This window comes from Populus nigra, chromosome 9, assembly GCF_951802175.1.
Source record: "Populus nigra chromosome 9, ddPopNigr1.1, whole genome shotgun sequence".
Lineage (NCBI taxonomy): Eukaryota > Viridiplantae > Streptophyta > Magnoliopsida > Malpighiales > Salicaceae > Populus > Populus nigra.
In genome coordinates, this window is record NC_084860.1 from 4,843,025 (window position 1) to 4,862,290 (window position 19,266).

Consider the following 19,266-nt stretch of genomic DNA (forward strand, 5'->3'; position numbering starts at 1 on the left):
AATAATAGAGTATAATCCTAACAATTAAATCCCTCCTTAATTATGTTTTAAGGAAATATTTATACTAAAATCAATATATTTATAAGTAAAAAAAAATTAAGATATTTTTTACATATATGTGACCTTATCATGAAATCAAACCGAACCGAAACCAATCTCATTAAAAAGCCCAAAAAAAATCAAATCTAAAAATCAAACCGAACCGAAACCAATCTCATTAAAAAGCCCAAAAAACAATATAGCTTTTGGTTTTTAATATAAGATAACCGAATCGAAACCAAACCAAACCTAACCGAACCGAATCGAAACCAGTTGGTTGAGTTTTGATTTTTAATATAAAATAACCAAACCGAACCAAACCAAAACCAGTCGGTTGGAACCAGTTTCATTTTTATTTTTTGTATTTTATAAAATTTTAATTTGGTTGTTTTTATAAATAAAAACTGAATTAAACTGAAAATGATTGCCTCTACTTTAAGCTATATAATGAGTAATAACTATATGACGGACTCCTATATTTTACATGAAAATTAGAAAAGGTGATTTTTTTACGCCTAGACCATGCAAAGATTTCTACACATGAACCGTGATGAATATTGTTTTTGAAAGTGTGGTTGTAATTATTTTTCAAAGTATTTTTTATTTAGAAATACATCAAAATATTTTTTTAATTTTTTAATAATTATTTTTAACATCAAAATATCAAAATAATTTGAAAATACTAAATAGATATTAATTTGAAAAAAAAATTAAAATATTTTTAAAACATAAAAATAAAACATATTATATTGGTTACTACGCTACGTGGGGGTGGTGGGCGGCGCGCGTAATCAAAATCAAACATAGAAATTCTTCGAATCTTAAGATTTATGACACCTTTTTTTTAATGTTTCTCATGTTTTACACTTTGTATTATACTTGTACATTGTATGTCTTTGCATGCTTTGTGTCCCTACACTTTAGGTAGATTAAGATATGAAAGCTTGGACTTTCTCTTGCCTAGAGACTCTTCCAGCCTCCAAGCATCTTACCTTAATTATATTATTGATGGTGTTTGAAAAACTAGTTGTTATTATTGTTTAAAATACTTTTTATTTAAATATTTTTATTTTTTAAAACTTATTTTTAATATATTATATTAAATACATAAAAAAATCATAATTTTTAATAACTCTAGTTGAAACTTGAAACTTATTGATACATATTCAAAGATCATGTTTGAAATAGTGATGATAATGAAGGTAATTTTAAGTGTTTTTTATTTAAAAATATATCAAAATAAAAAAAAATTATTTTTAAAAAAATTATTTTTAATATCAGTATATTAAAAAAATTTAAAAATAAAAAAAAATTTAAATTTAAAAATTTAAATTTGAGAAAAGACCATTTATACCCCGTTCCTAAACACACCCGCACACAGCCAAACCACAGGGTCTGTCGTCAACCAGCAGAACGTCTTCAACAATTGAATCATTGCTAGTCGTCACCATTAATCTTTTATTTTTAATAAAGTACAAAAAACAAAAATTCTCTGCTATCTTCTCCTTTCCTTCGATCAATCTGGAGTGATGAATCGTGTCTCTTGATACAAGCAAAATAACGCAAAGGTCATTCCAACCCCAAGTCGTGACACAGAAATATAAAACATTAGCTATCATTGACCTCCATGGTTTCTATCTGCTCAATTATTTGGTCCCATGGTTGAATCAGTTCGAAATTGGAACCCAGAACAGAAATTACTTTAGCACCAGTCATCAAATTCAACGAAAATCGATGATGAACAAAATCCCACAATGCCATTAAGTCGAAAGGAAACATTTTCGAAGGCAACACCGTAAGGTTCTGCCACCAAATATGAGCAACACCTCAAGGTTGGCCGGTGGCCTCATCTCCCACGCCCTCTTCGGACGTGCATGCTTGATGAAGTGGCTGTACGCGTTTGGCTAGGCCAGGTCGTTCATCAACAAGTTCCACGAAATTTTTTTGGGAAACTATTATTATTCTATCAAGCAACTAGAGATCGGGAGGTTCCTCTTTTTTTTTTTTTTAGGGTAAACTGAAACCCTCTTCTCCAAGTTCAAGAACGTACATAATTGGTGCGATTGAAAGTTACATAATGATTCTCAAGGTTTGTTACTGGTGAAGTCCAAGACGTTGAAATCACAGTTAGTCAGCAAATTGGACCAACGATCACATGCTTCGAAATAATGCAGCGTACTGGGGGACGTGATAATAAAGCTCATGAATCTAGGTGGGTCGCAATGTTGTTGAAAATATTTAGTAATAGTGAAATTAACAGTTGAAGTGATTGCCCTCAAGCTCCAGCAGGTCCTGTTGGAACTTTTGCTTTATACGCTAGGACTGTCAACAATAACGTCCGGCCACTTCCATTATTCATCAAGTTTTTAATCAACTCGTCCCGCAACTGATGATACCATCAATTTCTGCTTGGTTTGTTCGAAGCTCATGGGCATGAGAATCACGGCTGTTGACCATAAATAAATTATGAAAACCATTTTCAAGATTTGCAAAGCGAGAATCATAACCAGAACCAAAACCACAACACATTATTCTGCAGGCAGTTTCATTGCGTTTGTTGTCGATATCAGAGCTACCATCCAATCAATTCGTGACAAGTGATCTTAGACGCAGACGCAAACAAGAACGCAAGCAGGACAAACGAGAAAAATGTATGGCACAAACAGACAACAGAGTAGTTCGGAATGTAGGAGGCTAGCATAGAACAAAACATATTGAGAGATGACAACCATATGAAATATCTGCCACTATTACAACAACATTTCCAGATTGGATTGTGCAAGCATGTATGAAGAGAACATTCTTGAATGTGGATTATCATGGGAAATCTAATAGAGATTAGTACCAGGTACAAACAGCTCTGTTGCATAGTCAAAGGAGTTAGGATATAGCCAAGTTACCTTAGGAGAATAATTATATTCTCTCACAAGCAAATACATATAAAACCACGAAACGGGAAGCATCCCTTGTGCGAGCCTCATTAGTATATTCGATAATTTTCAGCACGGGTTTGCAGAATTGCCTGCAAAATAATACAAACAATTTCAATGTGATCAGATTAGATCCAACAGGTGAAAAACTAACATGAACACGAACAGTTATTGACTACATTAGATAATGCGGCAAATAAGATAAGATCAACCATTCGAAATGATAATGAAAATAGATTTACAGATCTAAACTGATACTAATGCAGTATCGACCACGTGTGCAATACCACCCTTAACTGCACCAGACATCGAAGTTTTCTGTTTGAGTGGCGAGGCTGGGAATCGAACAGGTTTTACACTCCTGCACGACTCCATGAATAAATAGCATTGGTAACAGAAATGAGCAGGCACTAACTGCCCAGGTGCTTATAAAATCCAGCAACTTGAATCAAATTTCCTCGTAAACCATCAAATCCCCTTCAGATCAAGTAAATGCTGATCAACTAGTTCATGATCAAGCTCCCTATAGCTGCCCAAACTAGTTTAGTTTGTGGCTTAGTTTGAGTTGCAAATACCCAGCTAGCATACGTCACTATTATATACCCATCATTTATAAAGCTCAGTTGCCCTTTACCACAACACTCTTTCTTGCAAAGCTACACCTTTTTTAGCTTGAAATATAATATAATGAACTATCAAAAAGCTTGATCAGAATAGAGGCCTCTTACTTCGGTACAACTGCTCCCAACTGCATTATTTATTGCTGGAGGCTTTGAATGGAAGTGCTCTCCGGCTCGAGGCAGAAAGGAGGATCCAGGATTCAATGGAGATGTTATTAAGGTCATATTGTCCTCCTTATTAACAAGGCATTTATCCTCAGTCAATGAGAAACCAAAGAGTCTGCAGCTGCTTTTGCACGACAACAAATCTTGACTACCCCTAAAGGCTGATTGAGCTACAATAGGTTGTGAAACACCGTGTTGAAGATGCTCATGGGACAGACCAAAAGGACTATTGCTCCATTGGCCACCTCTTTTTGCACAGGGCTCAGAATGTGCAGACAGCTTGAAATTCCCCCCCTGCATTTCAGGACCACAAAACCAACTTCGGGTGGTAGCTGTCTGCTGCACATGATCATTGAAATTAAAATTGGATGATGGCTTTGGAACTGGATTGCTAGCATGCTGAAACATTAACACCGAAGATGGTGATGAAACTTGTGCAGGAGGTCGAATTTGAGTATTATAGCCCTGCATCATTGTAGACCATCCATTTCTTGAGCTTGAACTTTGGGCACCATCAGAGAATCCAAGACTACAATTTTCACGAGCCTCATTAGCATTTGGGATTCTTCCATATGGTGAGCTTGGAAAAATTTCTTGACCTTGAAAGACCTTATGGAATCTATAAGATTCGTTAAAGCCTATGCCCTTGTAGGAATTATTTGAAGTGGCAACCGAGTCTCTGATACCACTTCCTAATGCAGCAATCCCAGAACTGTAGGAACCAGGAAAACAACTCCTCATTTCCGATGGGTGCTGATTCTGACCATCAACACCATCATAAAGAGCATTAAAACTCATAATTTCTTGACCTTGCAAGACCTCCTGGGACCTTGAAGATTCCCTGAAGTCTGGTGCTCCGATCCCATCTGTTAGAAAAACATGCAGACCAGTCAGTAACATTGAATGCAGAACAAGGAAAAAGTTGGAAATGGTGATGCATTTATCTGAGGGAAAGCAGATCCTACCAGGAATTGGAAATTCTGCCTTTGATGAAGGCAATCCAGACCTGCTCCTCTTCAAACCAGGTGCCATAAAGTTATTAGAACTGGAAAAAGAACCAGAACCAGAAGGCTCAACTTCCCAAGGAGAAACCCTGCTGAGCCTGTTAGCCTCCCTATCATCCCACTTTACCTGAGATTAAGAAGAAGAAAAAAGATCCACCTGAATATATATCATTCAAAAATTGTAAAGATGTTTTGAAATAGGCAAAATTAGGAGCAAGAGCACAGAAGGAATCCAGAAGAAGAAAAGAACAAAAGAAAATGACCAGATTGCCAAGCAGAAAAATAATACAAATATCCCACTTTTAAACTAATCAAGCACAATCACTTCTGCATTTCTATAATTACAAAAATTCTTTAAACATGTGATATTCAGTAATAATCATGGCTACAGAACATATCATCACCTCAAAGTACAACTACAGAACACCCGGTATAATATCATGGAGAAAGACCAAGACTTAATTAATGGTTAGATATTGAAGGTCCCGTGATGGAGTGTGGAAAAGTATCTTAACCATTGCAAGTTATGCTTGTAATTTCAGTTCAGTAGTTCTTCCAAACTTCAGATAATAAAAGACTGAGGATGAGGCAACAATGCATCAATGCCTACATAGATGGAACGCAGAAAAGCAGGACCAAGTCTAGCCGCAACCCCACAACTTAATCTCAAACAGACCTTGTTTGCAATAAAAAGGTTTCCACCAACATTTAGAACTTGGAAGTAATTTTTATAAAATATGATTTTCAACAACTACATACCAACAGGCATTTCCATTTTGAACCAGGCCATCTAGCAGGATCTAGCTCACTGACTCCAGTTATTATTCCAGTGTATCTGCAAAAAGTATTTCGTTAATGTTTTGTTAACATAATTAGTTAAAAGCTACAAACCCATGGATGGCGAACCTTCTCTCTGCTGCATCTTCTGTTTCAAAACGCATTTTGAATCTCATTCCAGAGGAGAAGGATTGATCAAGGCTCTTCAAGAATTTATTAAAAGGTATTATGAACTCTGATGAGCTGGCCCTACAGAGTAAGAAATTGAACTTGAGAATTCTGGAATGAAGAAAGTAATAAATCCACGGTAATAAAATATGGGTAGCAGAAGAAGAAACAACTGAGAAACTCATCAATTGGCAAGACAAGAAAAAACTCAAGTCAAATAGCTCAAGTCACCCAGACAGCGACAGATTCAATAAGCAATTGAGTTGTTCTTTCTCAAGTAATGGATAAAAAACACAATGGTTTGGTAGAACAGGAAGTACTTTCGTGATAACTACACAGGATTTTGGAAGAAAGTTGAAAAAACCTTGTGCAACATACCAATCTGGATTCTGCAACGACTTTTTTGGTAAGAGGGGAAACATAATAGAAGGGTAACGACTTTGGTGATATGCATAATAGAAGGGTAAGGACTTTGGTGATACGCATAATAGAAGGGTAAGGACTTTGGTGATATGTAAAAAGAATACTGAAGAGAACATCACCGTGAAAGGGTGGCAATCAGATGATGAGAAATTCAACAGTGTGTTCAATTGCAGTTCAATCTTCAGTTATGGCTTGAATTAGATGATGAAAACTGAGGTGAGAGCTTTATGGAACAAAATGTTGTATAAAACACGCCACACATGCCACCACAAAATATATTTAAGTTTTCAAGCCACCATAATGATCTAAAGATGCAGCAACCACCCTATATAAATTTTTCAGTAATATTTACAAACAAGCATTCTACTAGGACAATTCAATCCGATAGTTTCACATACTGGAATCAAATTGTTGGTTCAATTTTCCTATAAATACTAGACGAAACAAGAAGAAAATTACCTTGGATTGTAGTAAATGTGGAAAACACTTCTAGTAGAAATAGCATTAGCTACATCCCCAGGAGAGATCTGATTCAGCTGATGATTCCATAGAGCTGGAAATGCAGGGCCACATTTAACTTGTGCTGCTCTTCGAACTCCCAGTCTCAATTCCCCATCCTCACCCCTGATGGAAGATACAAATACAGAATCATAAAGTTGGGCTTATTATATCCCATTGATAAGAAGAGAGATATTCATACCTGAGAAAGAGCACGGCATCCCCAGAGACAAGTTTTTTCTTATTGACAAACGCACTCCATCCAGTAGTGAGCAAATGCCTCCGTGGCTGACCTGCTCAAACCAAAAAGAAAAAAGCAAATTCAAGAATCAAACAGGGGAAGGGAAGTATATAAAATCAGTCAGCAAACTATTAATCAATTGAGAGAAAGACTAAAGTATGAAGCTTAAGAAGGAAGTGCAATTGCCTCAAGCATACCCCTGTAGATATGTCGAAACTTCCACTCAGAGCCATGAAGATCCTTTGCCACAAGCTCTTGTGAAGGCCTTTGTTGAGTATAATCCTATAGTAAGAATCCACTCAAGTCAACAACATCCAATGTTGAGAATGTAGGACAGTCGAAGATGAAATCGCACACATAAATGGTTGTAAGAGAACATTAATAAATAATACAGTTTTATTTACCAGAGGAGGGAAGCAGTCCTCAGCAGCTCGACGAGGGACTGAAAAGCCTCCATGAGTGCTAGTGTCAGAAGCAGTTAAGGTCTTACAGAACATATGGGGTGTTGTCATCTTCACGGTGGCTTCACCATCCTCCTCCTCACCATCCCCCTCAAATATCCCCTCCCTCAACTTCTGCTCATTTTCCTGTGCACAACAACAATTGAAGGAGAAACGAACCCCGTCTCAAGAATCTCAGTTAACACCATAATGAATCAAGAGAAACAGACCAAAAGATACACTTACAGCAACAAAGTATTTGAAATTTAAAATTCAACACTTGAAATTTAAAGAATGATGCATATCTACAAGTGACAAGCATTCTGTTTGTTAATGAACCATTTAATTTTTATTAAATAAAGATTTAAATCTAATCTCTTAAACGTTTTGAAATCAAAAAGGTAGTTAAAGTTACAAGCCCAAATAAAAAAAAAATTCCCTTTCAGCAGTATTACAATAGTATCATCCAAAAACTCAATCTACCAAATTTTCTTACATTTTCAACGACTGAAGGTAAAGCAAGATTAGAAAACCACCCACCTCACTCTCAGGAACCAGGGAGACCTGTGCATACACCTCATCACTTGCTGCCTCGGCCTGACACAAGGGGAAAAAACCACGATTTTACCACAAATCTGTCTTTAACATATATAGCACTCCATTTCCCTTGAACAAAAACCAGAATAAAATAAACAAAAACAACCAAATACATGTATAGAAATCCTCACATTTACAATGCTAGACAACTAACAAATGAAATTCTCCGCAATTGCAAAAACTGATTACCAAAAATGCAACCCTTTAATTTCCATATGAAACTAAGCAGCATCATCAAATAAAAACACCTTGTTTGGCCACAACAATTGCATCGATAAAAACAACATATAGATAACATACACATACAAAATGATGCAAAGACTTACATGGAGCTTGACATCAACAACTCGACAGAAGACATGAGGAGGGAGATCATAAACTGCAAGAGGCAAATCAGGGAGTTGTTCCAAGTGGCCTTGAGGGAAATACACAACAACACTCCCTCTCTTTGGCAAAGATATTAGTGGGCCAGCACAAGCATGCCAAAGCTCCAAACAAACGGAAGAGGTACTAGAACCAGAAGCACTCAAAGCAGAAGCAGCAGAGGATGATGATGGAGAAGATAAAGACCCACAAGACGGTGTAGTTTCATCTTCTTCAATAGTGTTGAGATCTATCATACCCACCATTTTTAGCCTTGATTAGCTATATAGCCTTTCCTAAACGAAGGCAGCAACAACAGGAACAGTGTAGAGTTCTTGAAGAATAACAAGGAGTAACTGTTGATAACAATAATGAAGGTTTATTAAAAGACAAGTGCTTTTGTGAGCAAGGAGAGATTTCATGACTGCATTATAGTGCAACTTTGGCAATGGCCTAAAAGGAGATTAGAGTCAAGACTCTTAAAAAGAGAGACCCTTTGTCTCTCTCTGCTTTTTTAAGATATCAAATCAAAGGCTTTAAAGGGTACTAGTATTAAATTAAACTAAAGCTTTCAACTTTTTATTTATTTTCTTCTCAATTTTTCATGGGTTTCTTTCCTTGCTCATGATCTGCAAAACTGAGATGCAGTACCTGCCGCAATGCTGCCATGCTGAGAAGACCCTGCAAGGATGCGATGTGTGGCAGTAGTGTTAGAGAGAGAGACAGAAAAAGAGATATTAATGGGAACTATATCTGTCTCTCTTATCTTTTCTTTTTCAAGTGCTTCTTCCTTTACATAATAATAATAATAACAATAAATGTAATGTAATACAGTTTATAAATCTTGTAGCAGTAAAAGGAGTGAAAGAGTTCCTGTACGGATCCCTGTATTTCCGGGCGGATGTCTATTCTGTCCCCTTTCACTTCTCAAATCTCCCTCATGTCCCTTGCTTAGAGTCTACAGGGAGCACAGGGAATTTGAAAGAGATTACTTTTAAAATGTATTTTTTATAAATACATTAGAATAATAATTTTTTAAATTATATGTTAACCATCATAATAATATAAAAAATAGGCTAAATGGCTTTAAATGTGTAATTATTTTATAAACATTTTGCAGGGCTTTTGTCATCGAAAAAAGGTGACAACAGAAAGCTCGAATGGATTCAGTTTGCCGAACTTGAGTGTTGCCATCTGCTGTGGAACTTTTACAGCCCTTTAGTGTTCCTAGCTTTTCATTTTCATTTCTCAAATCTAATCTCTTGTCTGTTCGAGCATCCAATTGGTCGAATCTGGAACCAAGGCCTTGAAGATCTAGCGCAACTGGAGTCTCTTCCCGTCATGATGGCGCTGCTGCTGCTGCTGCTGCTGCTTCAAGTTTTGACTCTGCCCTATGGACTAGAACCTCTAGGCAATTATAGTTGTTTCCTTAGGCTAAAAGCAACGTTAGCTGCTTGTCATTATTCCCTCAACTGGCCAAAGAGTGGATAAGCTATATACATACATATATATATATATATATAGTCTTCAATAATTGGCATCAATCCATGGCTAGTCGTTGTTAGGATTAGCAGGGACCAATCTGTATTATTTGGTTTCATTTCTTTTCTTTTCGTTCACAGTTGTGTCTCCTTCTAGGCCAACTAGAGTCCACAATCAGTAGAAATCAGTCCTTATTTAACTGTGAATTTAAGGTGCCCTAGTCTACTTTATACTCGTAGATTAGTTTATTGTCATGTGAACTTTCTTTGGAATTACTTGGGAGGGTAGTATGGTAATGTTTCATGGTGTTCTGTATTTGAAAGCATATTAACATAATTTTTTTATTCGATACGTCAAAACGATAAAAAGTTAAAAAAAAATCAAAAACACTTTTTAAATGAAAAAAATATATATTATTTACTCATCCTCAGTTAAATTAGTTTGTTTATTTTTCTAAAAAAATATAATTTTATTATTTAAACTTTAATTGTATATTTTTTAAGAAAATATATATATAAGGGTATGATTAACTTTATTTTTATCCATATTGGTTTCTCTACTTGTACAAAAATAATATCCGACCTAACATGAATTCATTAATGAAGTGTTTGTTTTTTAAAATTATTTTTTTTAATTATTTTTATTTTTAAAAAATAAATTAATATTTTTTTAGGTTTGTTTTTATTATAATAAAATGATTTTAAAAATAAAAAATCTAAAAAACAAAGAGGCTAGCTGCAATTCAGAAATGGCTGCAGACACTGTAGGTAAGGTCATAGGAGACACTAAAAAATCAAAATTAACTGTATGTTGACTATGTAGGGCACAAGAGCCTAAACTGTTGGTAATACTTTTTCAAACAGTGCACCCAAAGCGAACCAGCACGTGTCAGAAAGCCATTAATTGAGAAGACATGGTCCTTAAATGCTCTGTGGAGTCCCTTAAACTCAAAGGAACCCTAAGAGGAGCTGTAGGCGTAGGGCTCAGAGAATGGAGAATGAACTAAAATGGGTAATCAGGCCTGTACGCTTTATTGTTAGCAAGCTACGTGTCCTTTATCGTGGCCTCATATCTTGGCAGCAAGGGTAAATCAGTCAAAATGCGTGGCGGATGGACAAATGTGTCACGGTAATGAAAGGGGCAGGTCTTTATCAGAGCCATCGAATGTATAGAACACAGTCCCTCGGGCCTATGGCTACGTAGGCTTGCTTAAAGAGCTTCGTAGGTTGAAGCCAGATAACCCGGACAAAACGGGTTACACTCGCTGAGCGTGTGCTTATTTTTAAAATGTTTTCTTATTTAAAAATATATTTAAAGCTAAACACATGTTAAATCTTTTTAAATGAGGTTGAAGCCAGATAATCGAGACAAAACAGGGTCACGTGTTGTTATTTTTTCTGTTTTAAAAATATTTTAAAACAAATATATTAATATGTTTTTGGTATTTTTAGATTATTTTGATGCGCTGATATCAAAAATAATTTTTTTAAAATAAAAAAATATTATTTTGATATATTTATGAGTGAAAAATATTTTTAAAAGTAACAACAATCACATTCCTAAACACTACTCGATCTCTATTTGGTTGTATTTTTAAAATGTTTTTTATTTAAAAAGATTTTAAAATAATATTTTTTTATTATGTAACTTAGGCATTTCTGGGCAACCTGGGTTCGTGTTCTTCATGTTCTTCATATTCATCCGAAGAATATTATCTTGAGTGCTAGTTTTAGGTTTTGTTTTGATTTAATTTTGGTTTTTGCAAGTTCACATGTCATCATTAGTTAATAATCTAGGGTTTTCATGCATCAATAACATGTTTTTATGGGTTTAAATCCTAAGATTTTGGTTTTTAATCGAAACTCATTTTGACAAAAGTCATGATGTTAGAGTGATAATTGAAGTGAATAGATACTTGATTCTTGATCTATGCTTGATTGTGAACAAAATCTTGCCTTTTACTGCTTGGAATCTGGTCTAGTTTGATGTTTACATTCCTCGGTTTGAGTTTGAATGTTCTTTATTATTCTTCGTGCTCTTCGTTTTCCTTAGTGTTTGATATATTTTTGTTAGAAAAATTTATATTCTTTTTGCTTTTTTAATTTGATTTTGTTTTTGGTTTAAATCTTTGTTTTGGTTTTGTTTTGGGTTAAACCTTGGTTTTTAATTCGGTTCATAGTTGAACCAATGCTTTCAGGTTGACCTAGTTGAGTTAAAATCGAGTCAAATTGGTAAGGCCCTTTTTTGGTTTGCCAATGTTTTTGTTAAAGAAATTTTGGCTTAAGGACGTGTCTAGTAAACACGCCGTTAGGCCTGTTTTGAAGAAAAATATGGTTTTGCCAAATGTTGTCTTATAAAAAATTAATTTTGTTTAAAAATCAAAAAGTGATTTTTGCTTGTTGAATACAACTCGATCCTAACAAAAAATGCAGTTTTATTTATAAAAAAAAGAGAGAGAAAAAGTTTTTTTAGCAAGGTTTTAAAAAAACTCCTGTGTTGATTTTCCTTTGCATTTTTTTTGAAATTTACAACAAGTTTGTAAAATTTCTTACGGATTTGATCAATATTTCAATAACCTTAAAAATTTTAATTCATGAGAATTAATAATCAACATTCTGATATAAATGTTGGACTTACAAATTAGTTGATATTTAAATATCAGGAGTTGATTAGAATTTTTTTTAAATATTTTAGATATTCACCAATTTCAATTAAGAGTATTTTTCACTACAATATACGATTTATGAAAAACCCTTCCACCTTCCATGATAGGTGAACCCTGCTAGGGAACCTATATAGATTTTCACATGAGAATTTATCTAGGCATACAAGCCTATAATAAATTTGAAATGTCAGATTTATTCATAAGAGTATTTTTTTTTCTTTGATCCATAGACTGAACACCAGATAGGAACCCATCAAAACTTTAAACCACATTTAGACTACACAATGCAGTTTACCTCAAGTAAGGTGCGTTAGAGATGATAATATCTTTTTTAGTTACAATCAATCCCTTACCTTTGGAATTTTTAATAAGACCAGTACATTTGAGTCTCTTATTGACCATGAACAAAACAACTAGGTAGTGACTCCTCGACCCCTGACGTCCCACCACGTTGCGCATGCCACGGGCGACAACAAGGATAAAAAAATATTAAAAGAGTTGTTGTAACCCATTTTTGGGTCCCCCACAATATATATATATATATATATATATATATATATATATAGCCAAAGGAGGTTAAGAAAAAATAATAGGAGGCAAAAGCGCTCAGAAAATGGTCGGAAAATTGGTCAATGAGGTTAAGAATACAAAGATTGGATTTTTGACAATATATTCTTGAAGGAGGAGAGCCCTGTTGAGAAGGAAAATTTGAAATTTGAGGAGAAAAACCTAAATTTAGATGTTTATGGACTTAATTGGATTTTTAAATGAATTTATAGGGGATTTGATTGCAAGAAAAATTGATTTTTAAGTCAATTTGGGCTTTAATTAGAAGAAATTTAAGTTCTGGGGCCAAAATATATTTTTTAGGAATTTATTAGGTCAAATCAGGGGCCTAATTGCATAAATATTGAAGTTTAAGGGCCAATTAGGGACTTAATTGAAGAAATCCAAAACCAGAGACCAAAATTGAAGAGGCGCGTAAATGGAGGGGCTGCAATTATTCGGTTCAGGGGCCTAATTGAAGAAATTGAAAGTTTATTGATCAATTAAGGGCTCAATTGCATAAATCAGAGGCCAAGGACTAAAGTGAAAAACGCGGCCAACAAGAGGGGTAGAGACCGAAATTGGCAGGGATGCAATTGAAGAAAACAAAATGATTAAGGGCTGTTTCGAAACTTGGCACGGTCTGGAGCCACTTTTAAATTAAACGGCGCGTTTTAGCCAAAACGACGCCGTTTCATAATTATAAAAAAAAAAAAAGAGAAGGGGAGAACCCGGCGACGCGTCGCCCGGTACTGTTCATTTTCTTCCCCACCAAGCTGCCCGAGTGGCCGACTTCCAGGCATGTTTTCTACCTCGTTTGGCCCCCAAATCCGACAAAGCATGCACCAACATGTCCACCTAGAACCCCTTTATCCCGGGGAGTGGTCTGGTCGGGTCAAAAGGGTTTGGAACGGCTCCGTTTATTGGGCCAAATCATGCACCTCGAGCAGTCTGCAAATTTAGCAGGTCGAGGTGCACACTTTGAACCGACGGTTTGGATCACTCGAGTCGAATCAAGGGCTGAGAAGTTTTCCCCATTGAAGACAACATTACCCTCTTTCCAGCCCTATAAATAGGAAGAATTTTCATGGTCAAAAGGTTGAAAAAAGGGGGAGCCCGAAATCAGCACAAAATAAGCTTCTCCTGCCCGGTTCCTGCAACCAGCTTTCTCTTTTCTTTTTTTTCTCTCCGTCGTGGCCTCCAGCCGCCACCAGCTTCCCACGAAACACCACATCCCCTCCATCACCCAGCCACCTCACCATAGGTCACAGCACCTCTCTTTCTCTCCCTCTCTTCTCTACAAAAATCTTCTCCAACAGCGGCGGCGACAGCAGAGGTAGCAACCATCTTGCCCAAAAGCTCTCTTCCACCCCTACCAGCAGCAACCGGAGTAGCAGCTCCTTCCTCAGCCACACCAACAGTTCCAGCCGAGAGCTTTCCTTCTCCTTTGCAGGAATCCGCTCCTTCTTCTTCCAGCCGGGACCAGTGCACGCCAGGGAAGCCACCAGCCCCACCGCAGCACCACCAGCTTCCACAGCAACGCACCGCCTCCTCCACGCCAGGTGCTCTTCTCCCCCCTTTGTGCATCGATCTGTTCTTTTTTCCTGCATGCAGAACGCATATTCTGCATGAAGGAAAGGGGGGAAATAATTCCCCCCGTTGTTCTTTAATTACGCTGGGCCAGATTGGTTCTGGCCCAGCAAAATGGTTTTCCTTCTGTGGGCCGGACTGATCCTAGCCCAGCCCTACTGGCTGGGCTGGATCCGGCCCATGACAAAGATTCTTTGGGGCTGAGTTCGGCCCAACGCATTTTGGGGCTGAGTTCGGCCCAGTTCATTGGGCCGGCCCAGCCCAGCCCAATTATATATTATGTATATTATTTGTGTTTTGTATTATTTATATCTAGATATATATATAGAAAAATTAATTACTTTCTTCGAAAATTATTTTCAAAAATATGTGATTTTTCTGTAAGTTTATTACTGTTTTTTTGATTAATATCGGTTTGTATTTTTATACTGTAAAGATACAAATTCGGTATTAAAATACCCGGTTTTCATCAAAACATCAAAGATTTTCAAAATAAAAAAATGTCTTTTGCTTTCAAAAATTTCCTAAATATCTTTAAAAATATTGTTGATTTTTCTGCATTTTTTTTATTAAAGTGGATTAATATTGGGTTGTATTTTTATACCGTAAGGATACCAACCTAGTATTAAAATACCCGATTTGCATCAAAACACCAAAAAATACATAATTAAAAAAATCTTTTGTTTTAAAATACGGCCTAGTCTCTCCAATATATATATATAAATATTATAACATCGTATTTTCATACAACAAAGAAAGTTCCAAAAACAATATATGTATTAGCATGCATTTTGGCTTTAATAACCAGTTTATTCAAGCCATGAGAACTAGGCCAATATTTCAAAAATTCTAAAAAAATCTTTTTGTCTTCTTTTTAGTATATGGGATTACGAATTTATACGTAAAACGTATTCCTGAGATTAAATATATTTTTTTACATAGGCGTTTGAACGGTTAGGTTTTTACCCGATAAGATAAGGATCTTCTTATTGAGGAGGACTTTTCTTGAACCATAGACGGACCAACAACTAGAAAACACAATGAGACCTTGAATTTTATCAGACAAATAAACAATGCAGCTTACATTAGGTAGGGCGTATTTGGGGTGCTAATACATTCCCTTTACGCAACAAGTCCCCGTACCCAATCTTTGAGACCAGTTACGGTTCCTAGTGACCAAAATACTAGGTGGCGACTCTCATTCCATTTTCTACCAACAAAAGACAATATTTTCTTGTCTCCCCACATTTGCCAAATAGATACCATACACACATCCTAGATTTTAAAGTGGAAGATTCGCCGCGACGCCGCGCACCCGCGACAAGAGTTTTAAATAAAATATAAATTTTTTTAAATCAACCAAGGAAATATTGAAAATTTCAAACAGTAACTTCTAGATTTTATCACAAAGCTTCTTTTTTTTTTATGTTTGATCTCCATGAGATGTTATCATATAATGACAAGGCCTTTTGATTATTAAAAAAAATAAGATGAATTCGAATGTAATTAAAAAAACAAGTTAAATCTTTATGTCTTGTAGAAAACAAGACCTAAATATTTTGAATCATCTTATTAAGTATTTTTTTAATTTTTTTTAGCTCTTGACTATATAGTAAGCCCAATTAAGATATGGAATGGATGATGTGGTGTTTTTTGATGATTTTTTTTTTTTTTTGGTTTGATGGATGATGAAACTTGTCTTGAGGATACTTAGTTGATTGGTATTTTTTTAAATAAAAAACTATTCATTTTTTTGGCTTTGCTTTATGTCTTATAAAGGACAATTCTTTTTTATTTAAACAGCTTTTAGGATTTTTTTAGTTGCTTTTTGTCATCAGGTTCATTCAACATTAATACCTTCTTACGGTTAGTTATCTATTTTCATTAGGTGGGATTCTTTTTTCTTGCTCTATTTTCATGGTTCCTATGAATAAGTTGTTATTTAGTATCATGCCCTTTAATTTTAATTTATTTTTAAAGCTTTTAGATAACAAATTGTGACTTTATTTTCGCATCATAAGCTCCACCACTTGAAACATGGAACACACAACATTGCGTTCCATGCCAATTTTTACTCTCTTTTTTCCTTGAAAAACTATTTTCTTATCATTATTATCATTTGATTCAATGTGTTTTGCATACTTTTTTTTTTAATGTTTTACTGTTCATATTTGATATACTACAAAACATTATATGCTTTATGCATGACCTTTGCGTTGGTGTTACCGTGACATATAATTACTTGCTTTCGATCCATTATGAAAGCAGGTGAGCATCTAAACTTTTAATTTGCCCTATGTATTAGATGTTTGGCTTGGTTACTGGATTATTAATTTTTTATATATAATTATTGGTCTACGATAAATTGAATGAAAATGCTTCATATGGTTTGTTAATGTAGACTTTCTTCTTGCAATACGTTACCTACCTGCATTATTGGTGAACAAAGATAAAAGGATATGTACTCGATCTTATCTTTCTATTCCCTTGGTTTCACTGAATTGTACTTTTGTGTTCTTCTCTTTCTGCCTCATCGTTGCAGCAGTTAGGTGATGCAAATATGGAGCTTTCTTTTCACAACGTTCAACGCTGTTTTTTGCTGCCAACCAAATCATTTATTTTGCAGCTTATCTTGCAATCCGCGTTCTTGCTCAGTCCTCTAGGATGTGGAAAAACTAATTTGATGTTGCATCTCTTTGTCAGACTAAAGCTTATGTTTATTCTACTTTTTGAAGAAGTTCTTGCCTCTACAAATTCGGTTTTGATAGATGCATCTTATGAGAGGTGAAAGAAGCTCTGCTAAAAAATATGCTTTCATTTAAAGCTGGTTTTGAAAAAATTTATCAGGTACGGTTTGTATGTGTTCATGTTGTCTGCAAGGTCTACAATATGAGTTGCGTTGAATGCCTTTTGTTTTGCTCTGGATCATTGGCTAGATGTGTATTTGTAAAAGTGCACTTTGACTGAGTTCGTCCTTCTCTCTCTTTTCTTCTATGAAATTCAAAGGTGCTGCGAGCATACTCAGTTAGATTTATGATATTTTATACGATGAGAAAATGCAAGTTTTGCGACTTGTTTCTAGATGGATTCGGTTGATCCTTCTCTTATTTATTTTTTCCCCTCTGAATTTACAAGAATGAATCTATTACCGGTTTTGTTTTTGTGCGCAGCATGCCTCCTGCCAATTTTCTATGCATTTTATGCTTGTCGTTTTAGATTATTTGTCATTCATTAGTCTTCTTTTTCTTTTCTTTTTTGCATAGGAACATAGAGAATAACAATGTAAACAGAATTGTGAGGAGTTTATGTTGCTGTTGATGTTTTATGTTTGAAAAAAATAAACAGAAAGTTCTACCTTCATGTCTTGCAATCCTCAATGAGCGTAGCGTGATGGTAAAAAACTTGAGATCTATATAGATTTTGAGTTCGAGTTAGGACATGCATCTCTTGTAAGAGTCTGAGACATCCGAAGTTTTACTCACTCACCTAGGTTCATAAAGTACGCTTTCCGGGAGGTGAGGTTTCCTTGAATCCAAAAATAAAAAAAAAAGTCTTGCAATGCATGACAGTAAATTTATTAGGGATGCAAAACCTATATTTAGCTCGGTTGCCCAATGATCATGAAACTGCATGTAAGCACCATCTTGTGCTTGTTTTTTATATATATATAAAGAATGTTTGGAAATGCAGTAATAGTTACGATTCAAAAGTATTTTTTACTCGAAAATGTATTAAAATGATGTTTTTTATTTTAAAAAAATTATTATAACATCAGCATATCAAAATAATTAAAAATTAAAAAAACATGATTTCAACTACATTCTCAAATACTGGAAAAATTAATGGTCCGCACAATGATGATGCAGCATTAATTTCTTTGCTATTCTCCCTTTCTAAGTTTTGTTTTGAGAATGACATTCTATTTTATTAGGTTATTCCATTGCTATTAGCTTTCATCGTGTGTGCTCTTGGATCATTGACCTTTAATATTTTAAAATGAAAAAAAAAAACACAACAAGAAGAACTTCCCTATAATAGTTCATTTTGAGACTATTTATCATATTGTTGTAGTAATACCAAGGCCTTTTTTCATGCGATAGGAGTGCGAGTAAGGTAATGACTAGTATTGTCCCTTTATATAATTAACCAATAAAATAAACATTGCCACTTTAACAAGGCAGTTTGCACTCTTTAATACATGGTACTAAGCAAGACAAAACATGATTTTCTTTAAACTAAGTAGATTTTGCTGTCTTAATTAATGCACACGCGGCCATTCACCCTCCCATAAAATAAGGCTTCAATGTGGGTATCATTCTCTGAACCCCGTTATTTTAACCCAATATTCCACCCACCCTGAAAGATTTTTCAATTTCAATGCGTGTCAGCAAATTGTACGGACCTATGAAAAAATACTTGCCTCCCTCGAATACTGGATTTTTTAAAAATTAACATAGTAATTTAAAATTTTGGATAGAATAACATCTTTTAAATTTATTTTTAGTGAAATAATATAATTTTATTTTATTGTACTTTTAAAATGTGATATTTATTAAATATTATTATTTTCAAGCACAATAAAATAATTATCATGATTTAAAAATACAATAATTAAACGTGTTATGTTTTTAATCGCGACATATCATAAAAAATAAAATGTAGATCTTCAAACTTAGGCACCGTTTGGGAACGCGGCTGCGGCCGCGTTCTCAAAAAAT

At 34.9% G+C, this 19,266-nt stretch overlaps 1 protein-coding gene across 4 annotated transcripts; it reads right to left on the reverse strand.

Annotated features, from left to right (window-relative positions):
* Positions 1 to 1,627: 1,627 nt before the first annotated feature.
* LOC133703809 (auxin response factor 3-like) lies at positions 1,628 to 9,176 on the reverse strand. 4 transcript variants are annotated; one of them, XR_009843946.1, is made up of 12 exons: positions 8,229 to 9,176; positions 7,846 to 7,902; positions 7,270 to 7,452; positions 7,063 to 7,147; positions 6,827 to 6,917; positions 6,586 to 6,750; positions 5,665 to 5,784; positions 5,518 to 5,593; positions 4,720 to 4,885; positions 3,698 to 4,620; positions 2,940 to 3,061; positions 1,628 to 2,485 (listed from the first exon to the last, which is right to left on the reverse strand). XR_009843946.1 is itself a non-coding variant. In XM_062128495.1 (12 exons), the coding sequence occupies exons 2-12, from the start codon at positions 8,529 to 8,531 to the stop codon at positions 3,020 to 3,022; spliced, it is 2,211 nt and encodes a 736-aa protein (XP_061984479.1). In that variant the 5' UTR covers positions 8,532 to 8,561; positions 8,917 to 9,175; the 3' UTR covers positions 2,715 to 3,019. The 4 variants fall into 4 exon arrangements, 3 of the variants coding, with proteins under 3 accessions (XP_061984479.1, XP_061984478.1, XP_061984477.1); XM_062128495.1 differs by lacking the exon at positions 1,628 to 2,485 and having other exon boundaries at positions 2,715 to 3,061; positions 8,229 to 8,561; positions 8,917 to 9,175; XM_062128494.1 differs by lacking the exon at positions 1,628 to 2,485 and having other exon boundaries at positions 2,715 to 3,061; positions 8,229 to 8,621; positions 8,917 to 9,174.
* Between the last annotated feature and the right edge of the window lie 10,090 nt (positions 9,177 to 19,266).

Coding starts and splice junctions, on each gene's coding strand:
- LOC133703809 (XM_062128495.1), bottom strand. CDS start 8,531: ATGGTGGGTATGATAGATCTCAACACTATTGAAGAAGATGAAACTACA. Junction 7,148..7,269: donor AGGACTGCTTCCCTCCTCTG/GTAAATAAAACT, acceptor TTCTTACTATAG/GATTATACTCAACAAAGGCC. Junction 6,918..7,062: donor GTTTCGACATATCTACAGGG/GTATGCTTGAGG, acceptor TGGTTTGAGCAG/GTCAGCCACGGAGGCATTTG.